The 18520-nt window shown below is 51.2% G+C and overlaps 1 protein-coding gene across 4 annotated transcripts; it reads right to left on the bottom strand.

Annotated features, from left to right (window-relative positions):
* Positions 1 to 4807: 4807 nt before the first annotated feature.
* Positions 4808 to 15424, bottom strand: PUS1 (pseudouridine synthase 1). Of its 4 annotated transcripts, none has more exons than XM_081541745.1 (6): positions 15324 to 15424; positions 14282 to 14513; positions 11311 to 11448; positions 10348 to 10450; positions 6983 to 7674; positions 4808 to 5122 (listed from the first exon to the last, which is right to left on the bottom strand). In XM_081541745.1, exons 2-6 carry the CDS (start codon positions 14501 to 14503, stop codon positions 5075 to 5077), a joined length of 1203 nt encoding a protein of 400 aa, XP_081397871.1. In that variant the 5' UTR covers positions 14504 to 14513; positions 15324 to 15424; the 3' UTR covers positions 4808 to 5074. The 4 variants fall into 4 exon arrangements, with proteins under 4 accessions (XP_081397871.1, XP_081397869.1, XP_081397868.1 ...); XM_081541743.1 differs by having other exon boundaries at positions 15301 to 15337; XM_081541742.1 differs by lacking the exon at positions 15324 to 15424 and adding an exon at positions 14821 to 15319.
* Between the last annotated feature and the right edge of the window lie 3096 nt (positions 15425 to 18520).

Genomic DNA, 18520 nt, shown 5'->3' with positions numbered 1-18520 from the left:
GGTTTGGGGGAGAATGGATACATATATATGTATAGCTAAGTCCCTTTGCTGTTTCCCTGAAATTACCACAACATTGTTAATAGGCTATACTCCAATACAAAATGTTTTTGGTATTTAAAAAATTTTTTTTCATTTAAGATAAAATAAAGACTTACCTGCAGAAAACAGAGAGACTACAAATGAGGAGACTCTGATGAAGCAGGAGAGAAAGAAGCCAAGTCTGAACAGTATCACACACCAAGTCCAGTCAGTGGTCCGAATATTTTTATCAACTATTTTGTAAATGCAAGTTTTTTTGTAGCTCCAGAAACATTTTTTAAAAAGGAGGGAATCCACCTCATCCTATTTTTTAAGTGTAAATACTTTTTTTAAGAGGTAGAATCATTTACTGGTCATTTATTTTTTGGTAAAAATCATTCACTGGTTGTTTATTTTTTGGTACAACCAGAAAATAATGGAATATTGAAGTGCAAGGCTTTGACTGTCTTGGGTGTCAGCTTAATAATCCACAGATGGGAGGGTAGATTTTATATCCTATAATATTAATAAAAAGCATATTAAATGGCAGTTTGAAGTCAGTTGTGCATTTAATGGCTTGAACACTTTAAATTACTTCTCTTCCCGTATTGTTTTGGTAGAATTGTTTCCTAAAGCAAACCACTCACTCCTTAATCTTGGCTCTCCTGGTTAGAATTTTGTGCTTTCTATAACATTTTTCGTTGGGATAATCCAGTTTTCCTAGTAACTTTGCTAATGTACTATGAACGATTGACAATATGCGTATGTAGAGTATATGCTATTAAATTGTGAATTAGTGACATTTACGATGTAACAGCATTTCAATATTTGAAGATATTGGGACTTGATACCCTGTTAAGGAACATTTCCCTCCAAATCTTAAGCTGGAAAGTCAGTGGAATAACTGTTCTGAAAAGAATCATAGCTACATGATTTTTTAGATTTTTGGTACACATGTTAAACATTAGGTACAAATTGAAATGTCTGTGTAGTGATCCTCAAAACAACCAATAAGATCTCAATTATTAAAGGAAAAATAAATTAAAAATTCAAAAACGCTTAAACAATTTTCCCACCATTTTCCTGGATGGCTTATTCTAGTGCCCATCGTACACACTGGCCAGCTGTTGTACATGCTGGGAAACTGCAAGGTGGCCAAGGAAGGCCAAGCCCTTCCAAGGGCCACCAAGCTGGGCCCTCAGCCAGGAGGACTGAGGCAGGAAAAGGAGATGCTGGCTCAGATTCTGCCTGTCCTGCATCCTGGGGACACTGTGCTTTTCTGTTTAAATCAGCCAGACTCAGTATCAGGCGCTGATGGCTAAGACCCCAACCATGTAGACCCCTGACTCTTTTTCCTGAGTGGGCTTCCACACTTAGGGAAGGAGCACGAGACCCAATAAAAGACCAGCTCCAAGATCTGGTTTGCTCCCTGGTGTTCTGAAGAGCGGGAAACAAGCATGTCATATGGTATTGCAGGGATCCAGCAAACTACCTCTACGGAGTGGTCAAAATTAGGTAGCCATTAGAAATCCATCAGACCACTGAGTCTGCATCTAGGGATACTCACACATGGACAAAGATGTTTAAGAATGATCATTCTGTGTAAGTCAAAGGCTGGACAAATGTCTACCAGCAGGCTGAGTAGTATGGACCATGCACATGGTGGCCACCAGCAGGAACATCTCGGACTATTGAGATGGTAGCCACCATCTGCGTAAAGACAAGGGTCAAACATGTTCACACATGCACAGTGGTCTCTGGAAGAAGCCACAAGAAAATAGTATGAATAGGGGCCTATGGAGAGATACTTGGAATACAGGAGAGAAGGCAACTTCTCTTTTTTTGTACTCTGATTGTTTTTCCCAGGTACATATTATATTTATTTTGGGGGGCCATGCCACATGACATATGTGATCTTAGTTCCCTGACCAGGGATCAAACCTATGCCTCCTGCAGTGGAAACAGAGTCCTAGCCCCTGGACGGCCAGGGAAGTCCTTCCAAACACATATTATTTTAAAATATCACATATCTATGGATCCTCCAAGATGACTGAAATGATTACCCACTAATTGCCTGCAGTCACACTTGGGAATTGTCTACAACTTGACCCTGAAACCAAGACCATGTAAATTTCATGGGGAAAACCCCATGATCACAGCAGTTTTTAGGTTACTTTCTGCCCTGGTGACTTAAAAAGTGACTTACAAAGCCCTATCACAGGCAAAATTAACATGCTTAAAGACAACCCCCAATATTTCTCCTTCAAGCCCATCCTGTTCACAATCACCCCACCTGTTAATGGCCCAGCTCATCAATTCATCAAACCCAAAGCCCAAGTCAGCATTAAACCCTCCCTCCTCTCCCAGTCCGGGGACCACCTGGAGTGACCCAAAGGCACACCTCACTCGGCCTCTGCCCAACCACAGTGCCTCTCCCACGTCACTGCCAGTCTTCCTGATTCTACTGCCCAACTCCATCTGTTTTCCCAAATGGAATAGCCCCTCAAAGAGATCCACCCCATTGTGCATCAGCACCCATGGGTGTGCAACACACACATGTATCACATGCACACACAGGTATCCATGCACACACATCACCTACACTTATATATGACATAGACCACTTGCACACCACACATGCATACACACGGGTAAACACATACCACACAGCACATGAATGTTTGCATCCCAGGTGACACATGTACCCACGCAGGCCCAACACACACACATGCCACTTCTCCACTTGAAAACTCCTGGGTCTCCGCTGGCAAAGTAATCCTCAAAATTCTCCAAGCCAGGCTTCAACAGTATGTGAACCATGAACTTCCAGATGTTCAAGTTGGATTTAGAAAAGGCAGGAGACTCAGAGATCAAATTGCCAACATCTGTTGGATCATCGAAAAAGCAAGAGAGTTCCAGAAAAACATCTACTTCTGCTTTATTTACTATTCCAAAGCCTTTGACTGTGTGGATTACAATAAACTGTGGAAAATTCTTAAAGAGATGCAAATACCAGACCACCTGACCTGCCTCCTGAGAAATCTGTATGCAGGTCAAGAAGAAACAGTTAGAACTGGACATGGAAAAACAGACTGGTTCCAGATCGGGAAAGAAGTATGTCAAGGCTGTATATTGTCACCCTGCTTATTTAACTTACATGCAGAATACATCATGAGAAATGCCGGCATGGATGAAGCACAAACTGGAATCAAGATTGCCAGGAGAAATATCAGTAACCTCAGATATGCAGATGACACCACCCTTATGGCAGGAAAAAAGAAGAACTAAAGAGCCTCTTGATGAAAGTGAAAGAGGAGAGTGAAAAAGTTGGCTTAAAACTCAACATTCAGAAAACTAAGATCATGGCATCTAGTCCCATCACTTCATGGCAAATAGATTGGGAAACAATGGAAACAGTAACAGATTTTATTTTGGGGGGCTCTAAAATCACTGCAGATGGTGACTGCAGCCATGAAATCAAAAGATGCTTACTCCTTGGTAGAAAAGTTATGACCAACCTAGACAGCATATTAAAAAGCAGAGACATTGCTTTGCCAATAAAGGTCCATCTAGTCAAAGCTGTGGTTTTTCCAGTAGCCATGTATGGATGTGAGAGCTGGACTACAAAAAAAGCTGAGCACCGAAGAACTGATGCTTTTGAACTGTGGTGTTGGAGAAGACTCTTGAGAGTCCCTTGGACAGCAAGGAGATCCAACCAGTCCATCCTAAAGGAAATCTGTCCTGAATATTCATTGGAAGGACTGATGCTGAAGCTGAAACTCCAATACTTTGGCCATCTGATGTGAAGAACTGACTCATTGGAAAAGACCTTAATTCTGGGAAAGATTGAAGGCAGGAGGAGAAGGGGATGACAGAGGATGAGGTGGTTGGATGGCATCACTGACTTGATGGACATGAGTTTGTGTAAGCTCCAGGAGTTGGTGATGGACAGGGAAGCGTGGCGTGCTGCATTCCATGGGGTCGCAAAGAGTCAGACACAACTGAGCGACTGAACTGAAATGAACTTCTGCTGCTACTCAGCGACTGCCACCTCCTGACCCCCTCTTCCTTGCTGACAGAACATCATTGCTCTTCTGCAGGGCACCACTTAAAAAGCATTCTCTGCCTCCCTTGCAGCTACAGAAGACCACATGACACACTTCTAGCCAATGAGGGGATGAAGTTGATGGCAGGAGAGCTCCTAAGGGAGAGGTTCAACAATGTGCCCCTTCCTTCTGTCATCAGTTCTCCCACCTGGGTCCCATGCTCCTTCCCTGAGTGTGGAACATGCCAGGGATGGATGGATCCAGATGAAAGCTATGTGCTGCAGGGGGCCAGGTGGACAAACAGAAGGAACCCACGTTCTCTGGCACTGGGGACTGCTCTGCATGGCCCAACAGTCGCTCTGTTCTCTTCTTGTCTGTGTGGCTCTCCTGGCCACCGAGCCCCATCCTGAGAGCCTAACAGCCGATCCTGCCAAGAGCGTCCCGCCCACTTCAGCCTCCACCCCCTTGCCTGCCCGCACATGCGCACTGACCAACCCCCTCTTCTCGCAGCCCGGGGTGGAGGCAGAGCCAGGTCTGTCGCTAACACGGTGCATACCGTCTCTCTCCAAGAAAGACCCACAGAAAAGACTGAGAAAAAAGTCAAAGAAGTACCTTAAGTGGGAATTCCCTGGTGGTTCAGTGCTTAGGCCTCTGCAGGGAGCCCAGGTTCAATTCCTGGTTGGGGAACTAAGAATCCTACGTGCCCAGTGCCGCAGCTCAAAAATGAACAGAAGTGACTAAGCCAAGTTTGTACTTATTTAATAAGAAAATCGCTTCTTTAAAAAAATAAGTCTTTACATGCTCAGGTGTGTGTAGTCAACGTGTTGAGCTGAAAATAGATTTGCAGCAGGTTTTCCCTGTGAGGAAAACTCCAGAATGACACAGGTCTCAAGACCCTGAGGTGAAGAGGGCATGCGGGGGCTCTCCCGTCTGGCGAAGGCACACAACCAACAGCAGGCTGGCAGGTCCCGGCACGTGTCGTGGGCCACTTCCAAGACGTTCCCGGGGCCTCAGTCACTGTCCCCGGCCCCGTCACTGCCTTCCAGGGAGCTGGGGGCCTGCAAGGCAACAGCACACAAGAGACAGCTGTGAGGAACCATGCTGTTCTGGGGCAGGCACTTCCTCCCTGAGTGGAGGTCGGGCTGCCGTGACCTGCCTGAGGCGGGGCTCACCCGGACTCCATGTTTCTCTTAACTGGTTCAAGAACCTGTCTTAAGACTGGGAAAGCCAGGGGTTGGGAACAAGAAGGGAGGTCTTCACTGGGCTCCTTCAAACTGCCCAGAGGTCACCACTGCAGAACCCTGGGAACATAAAACTGGGCCACTGCAAAGCTGGACAAGTACAAGTCCCTCAGCAGTATGTACAGATGGCAAATAGCCAGGGGCCTCTATTCACAGAATCAAGCAGGGGGCAAGCCTGGCCCCAGGTCATATGTGTACATGTACTCGACTTGGCCTCATGGTGCTTGGGAAAATTTATAACCATCAACCATCAAAGGGTAGAAGCGCAACCCAAAGTACATAAATAAAGGGTAGAATATTTCACATAAAATCCCAGAATGCCAGTTTCTCTGGAAAAAAAAGTAAGCTCTGACAACACTTGGGCCCACCTCCACTGGCTGAACTGACTGCACCTCACCCCTTCAGGTGCAGCAAGAGCTCTCCTGTTGGCCACAGTCTCCACCAAGCCCTATAGCCTCCTGACAGTGCATGCTACTTACCATCACCTGTGTGCTTGCTTTCTTTACACCTGGCCCACCCTGCTTACTTCCCTTACTAGATGAACCTGAGTTTACAAGCCCAGCTGTGGAGGAAGGACAGTGTCTTTCTGGATATCTAGAACATGGGAGGAGAAGGCAATGGCAACCCACTCCAGTACTCCTGCCTGAAAAATCCCATGGACGGAGGAGCCTGGTAGGCTGCAGTACATGGGGTCGCTAAGAGTCGGACAAGACTGAGCGACTTCACTTTCAGTTTTCACTTTCATGCGTTGGAGAAGGAAATAGCAACCCACTCCAGTGTCCTTGCCTGGAGAATCGCAGAGACGGGGGAGCCTGGTGAGCCGCCGTCTGTGAGGTCGCAGAGAGTCGGGCACGACTGAAGCGACTTAGCAGTAGCAGCAGCAGAACATGGGAAGAAATCTCCCAGAGCTCCAGGTGGGAATCTCACCCTCTGACTGCCTGCTGGGCCACCACGGGAGAACATGGGCTTTGGGGACCTCCCTCATTGCAGGGTAAAGAATTGAGAATTAAAGTGTTAACTTTTAGCTCCAGCACCTCGAATCATGGATGTTCTCCTTCTAACATAAGGTTGGTAGTTACAGAACAGATGAGTCACACTTGGAGCCAGGGCCCTGGGAGGTACTGACAGCAAGCCTGGCTCTCTTACTCGCTGAACAGAGCGGCCTGATTGGGAGCTGGGCCAAAATGCAGGGTCTGCACCAGCCTGCATTCCCCCGCAGATGGAGGGCAGTGCCGTGGGCCTGGACAGGAACACGGCCCTGGGCGAGGAGAACGCCGCCGGGCTGCTCAGTGTCCTGGGCCCAGGACACTGGAGTTCAGTGTCAGAACCCCTTCAGTGTCAGTGTTCTGGAGTCAGACACCTGCGTACCGACCAAGTGTGTGAGCCAGAGAAGGACGTCCTAGTGTCTCCTCCATCTCACACTTGGGAAGACGGGCCACTAAGTGTGTCCCTCACCCGGGGTCACCAAGTATAGAGCAGGTGAGCCAGCCACCAGGAACTCTGCCCTGGCGCTTGCTCCTGCCACTGCTGTGACCCTGGAGGAGTCACGCAGCTCTTGGCACCTCTGCTTGCTCATCTATAGAATGGGTGCACTCAATGACAGGGGTGGACAAGCGCCTGGCTGAGCTCCTGGGAAGGCCAGCACCAGCCCCCATGGTCCCTGGCTCCCAGCCCCACCTTGGTGTCCAGGCCAGCGGCAGCGTGGGCAGTGGCGCTGAAGTCGTGCATGGGCAGGGTGCTCAGCCACTGGGCCATTGACCTCTCCTGGCACTCAGTGCTGATGATCGTGGGGTAGATGTGCTGCTCCTTGAAGGCCGTGACCTCTGCCTCCTCCCGCGCCCAGTCCAGTGGCTCGTGCAGCCCATCGTGGCCGAAGCGCTGGTTGTACTTCTCGAAGTGCACCCGCTCTAGGACTAGGCCGAGCCCTGGCGCCTTGGGCACGTCCACCTTGGCCTCCCCCCAGCAGCGCTCCAGCACACTCTCGGGCGCATAGCCCTTGACTATGGCCACCACCAGCCCCACCATCTTCCTGATCTGGTGCGTCATGAAGCTCTGGCCCTTGACCTTGATCACAGCGAACTCCATGCCCTCACGCACGAAGGGCTCCTCACAGAACATGTCGAGGATGTAGCGCCGGGCGCTGGGCTCGTGGGGCCCCTTCTGGGAGGTAAAGTTGTGGAAGTTGTGGGTGCCTTTGTAGCAGGCCAGGAGCCGGTTCACATGCCCCAGCGTCTCTGCGCTTAGCCGGTACGTCTCATCCTGCGAATCGTGGTCCTTGTGGGCAAAGGCGAACGTGGGCAGCATGTAGAAGTAGGTCCTGGCATCACACTTGTTCTTGGAGTTGAAGCCGCCCGTGACCCTCTTCAGTCCTGGGGGCAGAGGAAGCGACGAGGACAGACTGATGACACCATGACCAGCTCTGAGCGCTGGCACCTTGCCTCCTGAACCCAAATGAGCCTGAGGGGGACCCGGCTCCATGTGCTAAACCCTCAGCCAACCGGACACTCTGTCTCAGAACCAAACCAACCAGTACAGCCAACTCTTAACCATCTGTCAGAACCCAGGGTCGGCCAAGGTGCTGAACATCCTGCTCTCGCCTCTCAGATCCCGGGGGAACTGGCACAGGGGGACCTGTCGCTGGAGACCAAAGCACCAGCCAGTGACCCACGATTCAGAACCCATGGGTCAGAAGCCAACCTGCAGGTGAGGCCAGGGGCAGCAGTGTGATCAACAGCAAAAGAAGCTTAAAAAGCCCAGCAAAAGGAAAGCAATCAGCAGCTCCTGGACATCTGTAGGATGAAACGGTAGGCAGGCCCGCAGAGCAGGTGGCACGTCACCTGGACCAGGGGCCACATGGCTGAGGGCTCACTGCACCGGCAGGAGCTCCAAAAATATTTAACCGTTAAGTAAAAAAGAAAAGCAAAATGGGGCTTTCCTGGTGGTACAGTGGATAAAAATCCATCTGCCAGTGCAGGGGACACAGGTTCGATCCCTGGTCTGAAAAGGTCCCACATGTCTTGGGGCACCTAAGCCCATGCACCACAATTACTGAGTCTGTGCACCTAGAGCCTGTGCTCTCAACAATGGAAGCCACGGCAATGAGAAGCCTGTGCACTTCAATTAACGAGTACAGTCCCCACTTGCCACAACTAGAGAAAGCCCTCGCAGCAATGAAGACCCAGAGCGACAAAAAAAAAAAAGAAAGTATAAATAAAAAAGAAAGAAAAGCAAAATGGAGAACTACAGGAAGGGGAATTCTCTTTGTGACAGGAATACATATATAGAGATTATGTCTATATTTGGATAGAAGATTTCTGCAAGGACGGCGAGAACTGTTGGTAGGGATGGTTTCTGGGAGCTGGGGACCAGGAAGTCTCCCATGGCCTGGATGCTCCCTGCTGCATGGCTGTCCTCACGCTGAAGGCACAACCAAGTTGCAAGGAGTCAGCCTCACATGCAGCCTGACTTAAAGGCCAATTTTGGCTTCATATGTCAAGGGGTGATTCGGATGCCCCCTCCCGACAGCCCCCCACAGCATCCAGTGCCTCCAAGCTGCCCCCGCCCCTCCACCTGCCACTGCCAGTTCAAGGCTGCACCTTTCCTGTGCTCTCCACCATCTCTTTCTGCTGTTATGTTTGATTTGGGGTAACATTATTTTTGTTTTTTGTCTTGCTTTAAGAATTCATCTTGGTCGACACTGAGCATCACAAGTATGCTTTAGCATGTAATTTCCACTGTGTGGAACATAATCACCAAGGGGCTGGGGGAGGCTGGCAGTCGACCATACAGCTGGGCTGTTAATGGTTGTGTTGTGTCATGTTATAGAAGCAGTGTAAACAGCTGCGATTGTACATAGGGTTTGGTATCGTTTTAGCAAAAACTGGGAAATAACCCATGGCGAACATTAGAATATTCCCTGGGGAAATGACTCTTAAGAAGCATCAGATGGGACTTTAAGAGGACTGGCTCCAGGAGGAGGTTTTCAAGAGGGATTACCCTACCAGGGAGAAAAAGACCACAGTGTAATAAAAACTATACTAAACTATACTAAAAGTAAATTCAGGCTTCCCTGGCGGCTCAATGGTAAAGAATCCACCTGCCAATGCAGGAGACACAGGTTTGATCTCTGGATCAGGAAGATCCCCTGGAGAAGGAAATGGTAACCCACTCCAGTATTCTTACCTAGGAAATACCATGGACAGATGAGCCTGGCGGGCTACAGTCCATGTGGTCACAAGAGTCAAGACACGACTTTTGTGGCCCTCTGGCCCTCTGCAGAAAAAGTTTGCCAACCCTTGCTTTAAATTTAAACCCCAAAGCAATTACTTAAAAAAAAAACAACAAACTATAGTGAGTCATAGCATTAACTAACCAAACCACTCCTTTCTCCAGGGGATATTCCCAATCCAGGTATCAAACTCAGGTCTCCCACATTGCAGGCAGATTCTTTACCAGCTGAGCCACCAGGGAAGCCCAAAGTGATAATTAAAAGCAATTCTAAGAAACATCAATTAATTCAAAAGGAAGGAGAAACAGAGGAGGGGAACAAAGTAACAGATAGGACAGAGAGAAATAAGAGGCAAGAAGATCTACGCCCAGTCATCCCAGCACACATTATAATAATTATTAACACCAATGGCACACATACGCCACCTAAAAGGCAGAGAGTCAGACTGGATTAAAAAAAAAAGGACCTAGAAATCCCATTATCAGGCCTATTACAAAAGGGAATAATTGCCCCTGTTTTAATTTGATCAAATCCAGATTTTCATACCCAAGCATTTGGTTAAAACAAGGCACATGTAGTGCCAAAGTGCTGCACCGATGGCCTGAGTCTATCTGTCTGGCTGTGTCCCTTCCTGAAGGAGACGCGTGTCCTGAATCCTTTTCTATAACTGACGTACAGCCACTGCGACCAACCGCTAAGGAACTGCTCTGCTGTCTTATCTCCACAAAAGAGAAACTCAGCGAGAGAAGGAATTGCGTGTCCCTATCGGGACCGGCCACTACCTGGTGCGTAGCCCCGGTGACACATGGCTTACCCAGAATCCGAATGTGAGATGGAAGGTGGCTGTTGATCTTTTCTAAAATGTCATCAATCAGCCACACCTTCAGGGACACGACCTGGCCGGCCGCAGACACGCCCTGCAAAGGAAGCAGACGTGGGAGGGCCAGCTGGGCCTTGCACTTGGAGCACGACGCTCGGCACGCTGGTCTCTTCAGCAGAAGGACCACGCACATTCTGCGTCTTTCCACGGAGGAATTCTGCTTCTAGAAATGCATCTGAAGGGAATAATCAGAGACGAGAACAGTGCTCTGTATACCAAGGGAGTGAATGCTGTGCCACTCATAAAACATTACAAGTGAAGCTCGAAGCTCAATAAAAGATAAAGCTAGGGAACAAATCTATGACACCTGCAGACAGGAGATAAAGTCCCTCCTTCTCATGTGATTCTCCAGGACTTAGGAAAAAAAGAAAATGCAAGTTAGATGACAGAACTCCAGGGCAGAGCAAGGAAGAGGTCACCATCTGAGTTGCAACAGCAGGAATCCTTCAGGGATGGGGCGCTGGTTACACAACTGATCGAGCTCTGTGCTCAGGATGAATGCAGTAACCATTTGTATGTTACACCTCTGTGGCCGCATGATCCTGCTTATATCATGAGCCTGAGATGGATGGATCTAAGGCAGATGTCGTGGCCACTGTGCCACCCACAGGAGCAGCCAAAGAGAAAGCATAGACAAAGAGGACATCAGGCCCTGTGGCCCCAAGTACCTAGGTCCAGCCACACCTGGGCCGGAAATGCCCCAGCTTCTTGGTTGCACGAGGCAACAAATTTCTTTCCACTTAGACTAGCTTAATTTGTGCATCTGTCATTTGTGACCAAGAGAATCTTGAGAGATAGAGACACTAAGAGGGAAAGTGGGACAAGGACAAACACAGACCACAGACGGGCAGCTTCAGTGCTGCTTGCACCTGCTGGGAACGTGGGGACAGCACCTACCTTGTCTGTCCGGGCGCAGCGCTGGAAAGACATCTTCCGCATGTCCTCCCCGTGATTCTCAGGAATACAGCCCGAGCGGACCAGGGCGGACACCAGGTCATCTTCGATGGTCTTGAATTTCGAGGACCCAACATTCCTCTGAGGAAAAGAAAAGAAAAATTGTTTTTCAGTCACGACCCACAGTAAGGGGCCCCAGGCCAGGGCTGGTCCAGGGAGGGGCATGTGTGGTGTGCCCGCATCTGGCAGGTGGGGACCACACCTATGGGCATGGAGAGACCCTGCAGCTCATCCCCCGACCTATGAGAAGTAGGAAAGCCACCTATGGGTCCCCACAGTCCTAGAAATTTCCAACCCTGGGCAGCCAACATTGGCCTCACCCGAGACAACATTTCCCCCTACCTAGTCAGATATTAAAAGACTCTTGCTCCTTGGAAGAAAAGCTATGACAAACCTAGACAGCATATTAAAAAGCAGAGATATCTCTTTGCCAACAAAGGTCCGTCTAGTCAAAGCTATGGCTTTTCCACTAGTCGTGTACGGATATGAGAGTTGGACCATAAAGAAGGCTAAGCTCTGAAGAACTGATGCTTTCAAATTGTGATGCTGGAGAAGACTTTTTTTTTAACGTTATAATTTCTTGATGGGTTTAGTTGGTGAATAAAAAATAAAAAAAAAAATGAACAAAGTGTTCACAGTAATTATCAAGGCAAAGTCAACTCTAACAGAGTTTCTCTGTAACGTCATGAGCGTGTCAGCGACACTACCAGGCCAGTGTGCAGTTGATGGCAGCAGTGTGCTGGCTCACATCACCCCTGCAGCTGCTACTGTCGCCAGAAGTCCTCAAGTTGCAGGGTCAGTGCCTGGGGCCCCAGCACCTCACCAGCCGCAGCTCTCTCTTCTGGAGCTGAGCAGGGGGGACAAGTGGTAGGACCCCAGGAGACCCCAGTCCATACTCCACACACTTGCTGGGCTCATGGGTCCAGGGCTGCCCTCTGGGGTCCAGGGCATGCGCAATACTGCTGTGGTGGGGAGGGGGCAACCCCACCAGGGCTGGGTGGAGAAGACTCTTGAGAGTCCCTTGAACATCAAGAAGATCAAACCAGTCAACCTAAAGGAAATCAGTCCTGAATATTCTTTGGAAACTGAAGCTCCAACACACCTGATGTGAAGAGCCGGCTCACTGGAAAAGACCCTGATGCTGGGAAAGATCGAGGGCAGGAGGAGAAGGAAGCGACAGAGGATGAGATGGTTGGATGGCATCCCCGACTCGGTGGACGTGAGCAAACTCCGGGAGATAGTGAAGGACAAGGGAGCCTGGCGTGCTGCAGTCCAAGGGGTCACAAAGAGTCAGATACGACTGAATAACAAGTCAGATGTGAGACCAGCACCCTCCTGCTGAAGATCCATCTGTCTGCAGCACCCGGCCAAAGAAGGACTCCTCTCTCTCATCACCCTAGGGAATCCCCTCCCCCAGCACCCCAGGGTACCCCCCCTCAGGTCCTGAGCACACCCTCCTGCATCACTACAGGGAGGCAGCCCCCCTGCTAAAGAAGGAAGCCACCCCAGGGTACTACCAGCATCTAGTGGGTGCGGATGGGAATGTGCTGTTGGTGAGGGATGCGGTGTAACCCCAGTCCAGTCCTGCAGGATCCCGTGACACTGGTGAGATCACCGCCCTGACATTCTCAAAGAAAACCTTTGACAAGGAAGGGACACAGGCCTACAAGCACTTCACCAAGGCTCATCACAGTGGGAAGGTTCTTCCCAAAGTCCACCTTACAGTTCCCACGGCACCGTAAGCCACTCAGCAAGAAGCTGTAAATGCTCCTCCAGCAATCGGCATGGATATTGGGAAACAGGGATAACAACCCTTCCACACACCCCGACGTGTCCTGTCACCATGTGAGCTACCGTCACTCTCTACCCTTCATTCATTCCCCTAATAAGGAAACTGAGGCAAACTGAACATAATGAGACATGCGCAAAATTCTCAAGTCGGCGATAAGGCAACAACACATGTGATCAAAGTCACCCTCAAAAAAGCATTTAAATAACCACAAAGAGCAGCAGAGGTGGTTTAGCCTGTTCCATTAAGTGGGACCGAAGCACTCTTTTCACCCACTGTCACAATCTACCAGTGGTCATCAAATTGGGTTCATGGGTACAACCTTATACTTTAAAGCAAATAATGAAATAGGAAATGAAGTAGCTCATTACTACTGTTATTCACAGTAAAGGCTACCACAGCCCTTGGTAAGGTTGGGCATCGTTGTCTTAAACTTCTGCTTCAGTTAGATACTTTATACAGCAGTGAATTACTCTCTGGGAGTCAAGCTTAAAGAAGTTTATAGAACAAGAAACCAAAGTGTAAGAGCCACAGAGCTGACCACAAGGAACAAGAAGAAAACCCATGTGCATCTGTTGGGGCACCCAGACCCTTCTGCCTTTCAGGAAAGGATTGCATGGTGGGGCTGGGCAGGGAATTCTCATGTGCCCATGTACCTGCAAACTGTCACCTTCACGACTCTGACAAAGAGAAACAGCAGCCTCTTCTGTGCATCCCTGGCGCTGTCCCAATCCTAGCGAGCAGCATCAGTCAGCCTAATAATGACTCTTCATGCCAGTACTGTGATCTTAAAGAGGAGGAAGCAAGGCACGGAGAGCTCCAGTCACTTGCCCGAGGCCACAAGGCTTGGTCATCAGCAGGCCTAGGACCTTAATCACCTTAGGAAGCTCGTGAACACCCCCCACAAGCATCTAAGCAATGTACAGATGACACAAGTCTCAAAGCTGCTTCCATTCGAATCTTACTTGGTGGGAACCACCCAATAGAATAGGTGAAGAATGAGACCTCGCTTTCTGCCATTTCCTGAGATGGCTCACAGGGCAACTGTTACTCTGAGGTCGCTGCCCCAAGCACATGGTGGCCTTGAGAGGTCAGAGCTGCCCAGGCCCCACGGGGCGCCCTCACCTGCATGCCGTGGTAGCCCTTCCCAGAATAAGCCATGAGCAGCACAATCTTCCGCTTGGGCAGCTTCCTCTGCTGCTCCTCATCCTCACTGCTCTTGAGCTTCTTCGCTTGCCGCTCTGTTTCCTCCCAGATCCTGGCGGGACCCTGCCAGCCACTCCGGGCCTTCCTGTCCTGCTCCTGTTTGGTTCCCACGGGCATGGGGGCCTCCCCGTTCCCGGCCATTGGGTGCAAACTGAAAAGACACGGTGGGGGGTAGGGTGCCGGGCGGTGAGCAACACAGAAGGAAACACAGTGAAAGAGTGACGGTGGCAGCATGGGCCGGTGAACACCCTGGGCTGACCACCGCGGCGTCCAAACCCCAGCTGGGCGCTAACTGTAAATCTTGCCCAACCACTAACTTGGCCTCCTTTCACTGTCCGAGAAATGGAGCAGTGACAGCACTTAACGCGATCAGGGCTTGGCGCTCGCCGGGCATGCAGTCGGGCTCAGTGGGGGTCAGAGTGCTACCCCAGGGTCATAGACAAGTGCCCCGTCATTACCAGAGGAGGCGCGGTCCCAGGTGCGGGGTCCACGGTCCGCAGGCTCTCCTCAGGGCCCAGGCCGCCGCCCGCAGGCCGGGGAGCCCCATGCAGTGCCGGGAGTGCAGGGATGAGGGGGCACGCGCCCGATCCCTGATCTCCCCCGGGACGCACCCTCCCAGGCCCTTTAGATCCCTGACCTCCCCGGGGCCCCTACACACCAGCCCGCCCCTCCCGAAATCCCCGGCCCCCCCGCCACGCTCCAGCCCCGCCCCTTCTGAACTCTAACCTTCCTGGGACCCTCTTCCGCTCCAGCCCGCCCGCGGATAACCTCAGACGTCCCTGACCCCCAGGATGACCTCTGACCTCTGACCTCCCTAGTCCCTCCTGCTCCCCTTTCGTCCTCTCGCCCCGCCCAGCCGGCTCTCCCTCGGGAGTCGGGGAGACCCCGGCCTCCCACGCCGGGACCAGTGGGGCGCACCCTGACCCGGCCCCACTCACGAAGCCGCGGACTGAGCCCGAACCTGACCACGTGGGCGAAGGCGGAAGTAGAGAGCACTGCTGGACGGCGGCCGGAGGTGGACAAACGTCCTTCTGGGCGAGGCGGGCCGAGGCGGCTTGGGGCGGACCTTGGTGTCGGAGGCGGGACTGGGCGGGAGTTAGGGGCGGGACTGGGCGGGAGTTAGGGGCGGGACTGGGCGGGAGTTAGGGGCGGGGCCTGGTGCCGGGAGCTAGATTTCCCCGCAGCCGCCGCCCTCGACTCCCGGCCGGTTCGTGGCACCGTGAATGCATCATTTTAGAGCGAACTAATCATCCTCACAGCTAACGCTCCCAGGCGCTGCTCCGTGTTACACGTGTCAGTTCATTCAGTCCTTTTGCCCACCCTAGGGAGCAAGCACCATAGGATCTCCTCGTTACTGAAGAGGAACCCGAGGAACAGAGAGGCTGAGCCCCTTGCCTGAAGTTTCACAGCAGCAAGCCCTGGCATCTGGAATGAGAGCCTGTCTTTCAACAGCGTGCAGACCAGCTTCTTCCCACAAACCTGTCCTAAGAAAGCACTTGCCATGTGCCACGTGCTGTTCTAGTGGCTCGGATGCGTGTTAGCTTATTCAATCCTCATGAAACCTTGGGGAAGGTTTTCTCATCCTCATTTTACACCTAGAGGCCCCGAAATGCCAGGGAGAGAGTGAGTCATGCTGAGGCTCCAGGGAGTGATGACCTCTCGGGAACTGGTGGAAGACAGTCGGGAAACTCATCCATGCGTGGGATTTGGAAGACTATGGCTGAGTGGAATGAGCAACAGAACCCACAGGAGGTGGAAGGAAGTGCTGCTGGAGGCATGGGACTCAGACCTCCCTGAGTCAGTCACTTGGTCAGCAGCTATTTACTGAGCACCTGCTAGGTTCCCGGTGCCTCCAGAGGCTGGGAATAGATGAGGAGCAGAACCCTTGTCCACAGGAAGCTTCCATTCCTGAGGGGACAGGTCATAACATACCAAAAGTCAGAGAGTGTGTAATCAAGTAGTAAATGCCGAGTGAAGAATGACTCAGAAGTACTGATGCACGCTACAGTCGGGGGTACCCGAGAACACATTCAGCGGGAGAAGCCACTCCAGGTCTTCTTATCCTGCTCCTGCTTGGTCCCCATGGGCATGGGGGCCTCCATGTGCAAAAGGCCTCATCGTGCGTGGCTCCACGTGCGGTTGATCCTTTAACAATGCAGGGTTTAGTATGCAGCTCCACTTATATGGGGTTTGTGTCACTAAATCCGAACTGCAGTAGGACTCAGTCTGCCAGTGGTTGAATCCACGGATGTGTTAACCACGGATACGGAGAGCCAACTGTCGAGTTATATGTGGATTTTCAAACTGCTTGAAGGGTCTGTGACCCTAACCACCGCATTGTTCATGGGTCAACTCTATATGAAACGTCCAGAACAAGCAAATCCACAAGGAAAGAAAGTAGATCCGTGACTGCTGATAAGGATTCTTTCATGAACCAAACTCTACTCAGCCTCCTCCTCTGCACACACAGATCAGACCTGGTTGGACAAGAGCTCAGGCAGGTGGGAGGGGACAGCTGACCTGTGCTAAACAACCCCCACCCCACGGCCCCAGGACAGCCTATCCCTCTGGGGGAAGGGAGGAAAGAGCGGCACCAGGGTTCCAGGCATGAGTAAAGGTCAAGGTCACGCATGGTCTGAGGAACTCAAGTGGCTGAGCGGTCTTGAGAAGCAGCAGGGCACCTTCATACAGAGCGCCCCCCCCCCCCCCCCGCCACCAACCCCTACCATAGACAGAGACCCATTGTCAGGGGCCGATTCTTTCCCACTCTCAGCCTCTGCAGCTCCGGAGGTATGGGCCCTGCTCTGGCACTTGCAGATGGAGACAGGGCCCAGGCTGAGCTGTTCGTGTGAGCGCATGACCTGGACAACTATGATGGCTGAAACGGCAGAGGAACTAGAGCTGCTGAGGAGAGCTGTTGAAACTCAATGATGGGGACTTTGGGTTGTGTCCTGGAAATCAGTCAGCCTCTCCCTGCCCTAGTGAACCAAGAAGCCCACTGTGCTGGAACGGAAACCCGGGCAGGGTGAGGGTAGTCTCAGGGGCAAGTCCAAGACCCCGAGTTTTGCCTGGGGGCGGGGGGCCTGAATCAACAGGCCAGGACCATAGAAGCCTGGGGCCCTGCTCTCAGGTCCTGCATCAGGTGAGACAGAATGAAAGGAAAAGGCCACTGAGGCGGCTTCCTGCAAACCAGCCATGGCAGTGCCAAGCATGCCTGCTCTCTCATCCAGAGGCCAGCAGCTCTGATCTCACCATCTCTGACCTATGGAGTGCACACTGAAGCCTGTGAGGTTGAGATGGGTGCCCAGGGGGCAGTTTGAAGTGGGACAGATCCCTGAGTTGGGCCTCCTGGCCGAGGGTCCCTGTGGGCATGCCAGGAACGTGCAATGCAAGGTCTACAGAAAGTAAGCAGGGAGCCAGCCCCTCCTGTATCCTTGCTGCACCCCTAGGCCCAGCCAGTTCTCCTGGGCCCTCCTTACTGTCAGGCTCCTGCACAGGGATGTTTATAGCAGCTTCACCCATAAATACTGACACTGAGAAGCCAGAGGGCATCCTTTGGTAGGTGAACAGATAAATAAACTTGGTACCTCCAGACGGGGGTATCATTCAGCACTGAAAAGAAATGAGCAAGCAAGCCATGAAAAGACATGAAGAAGCCACTCTGAATAAACTACACTCTGTATGATTTCAGCATTCTGGAAGAGGCAAAATTACGGAGACAGTAAAGGGACAGGGATTGACATCGGTGGAATGAACACAGCGCAGAGGATTTTTCGGGGCAGTGAAATGATACTGAAATGGTACATCACCAAACACGTGTCCAAACCCACAGCATGTGCACCAAGAGCGAATCACAACATAAACCGTGGACTCTGGGTTATGATGTGTCGATGTCGGTTCAACAGTGGTAACAGATGAATTCCACCGATGCAGGTTATTAATGGGGCAGTGAAGGGGGCAGGGGGGGAGAGAGAGTAGTATGTGCGAGCTCTCTGTACTTCCTGCACAATGTTTCTGTGAACCTAAAACTGCTGTAGGAAATGAAGTCTATTAACGTGACAACAAAATGTCATGGTTGTCTTAATCCTCTTGATGTTTCTAACATACGGGGGAGCCCCACATAATGGAAGGGGCTGCCTCTCCGCCAGCATGACCCTT

The sequence above is a fragment of the Giraffa tippelskirchi genome, chromosome 11, assembly GCF_054371585.1.
Source record: "Giraffa tippelskirchi isolate mGirTip1 chromosome 11, T2T-mGirTip1v1.2.pri, whole genome shotgun sequence".
NCBI lineage: Eukaryota > Metazoa > Chordata > Mammalia > Artiodactyla > Giraffidae > Giraffa > Giraffa tippelskirchi.
The sequence above is the reverse complement of the archived record's forward strand: the minus strand, read 5'-3'. Positions and strand labels throughout refer to the sequence as shown.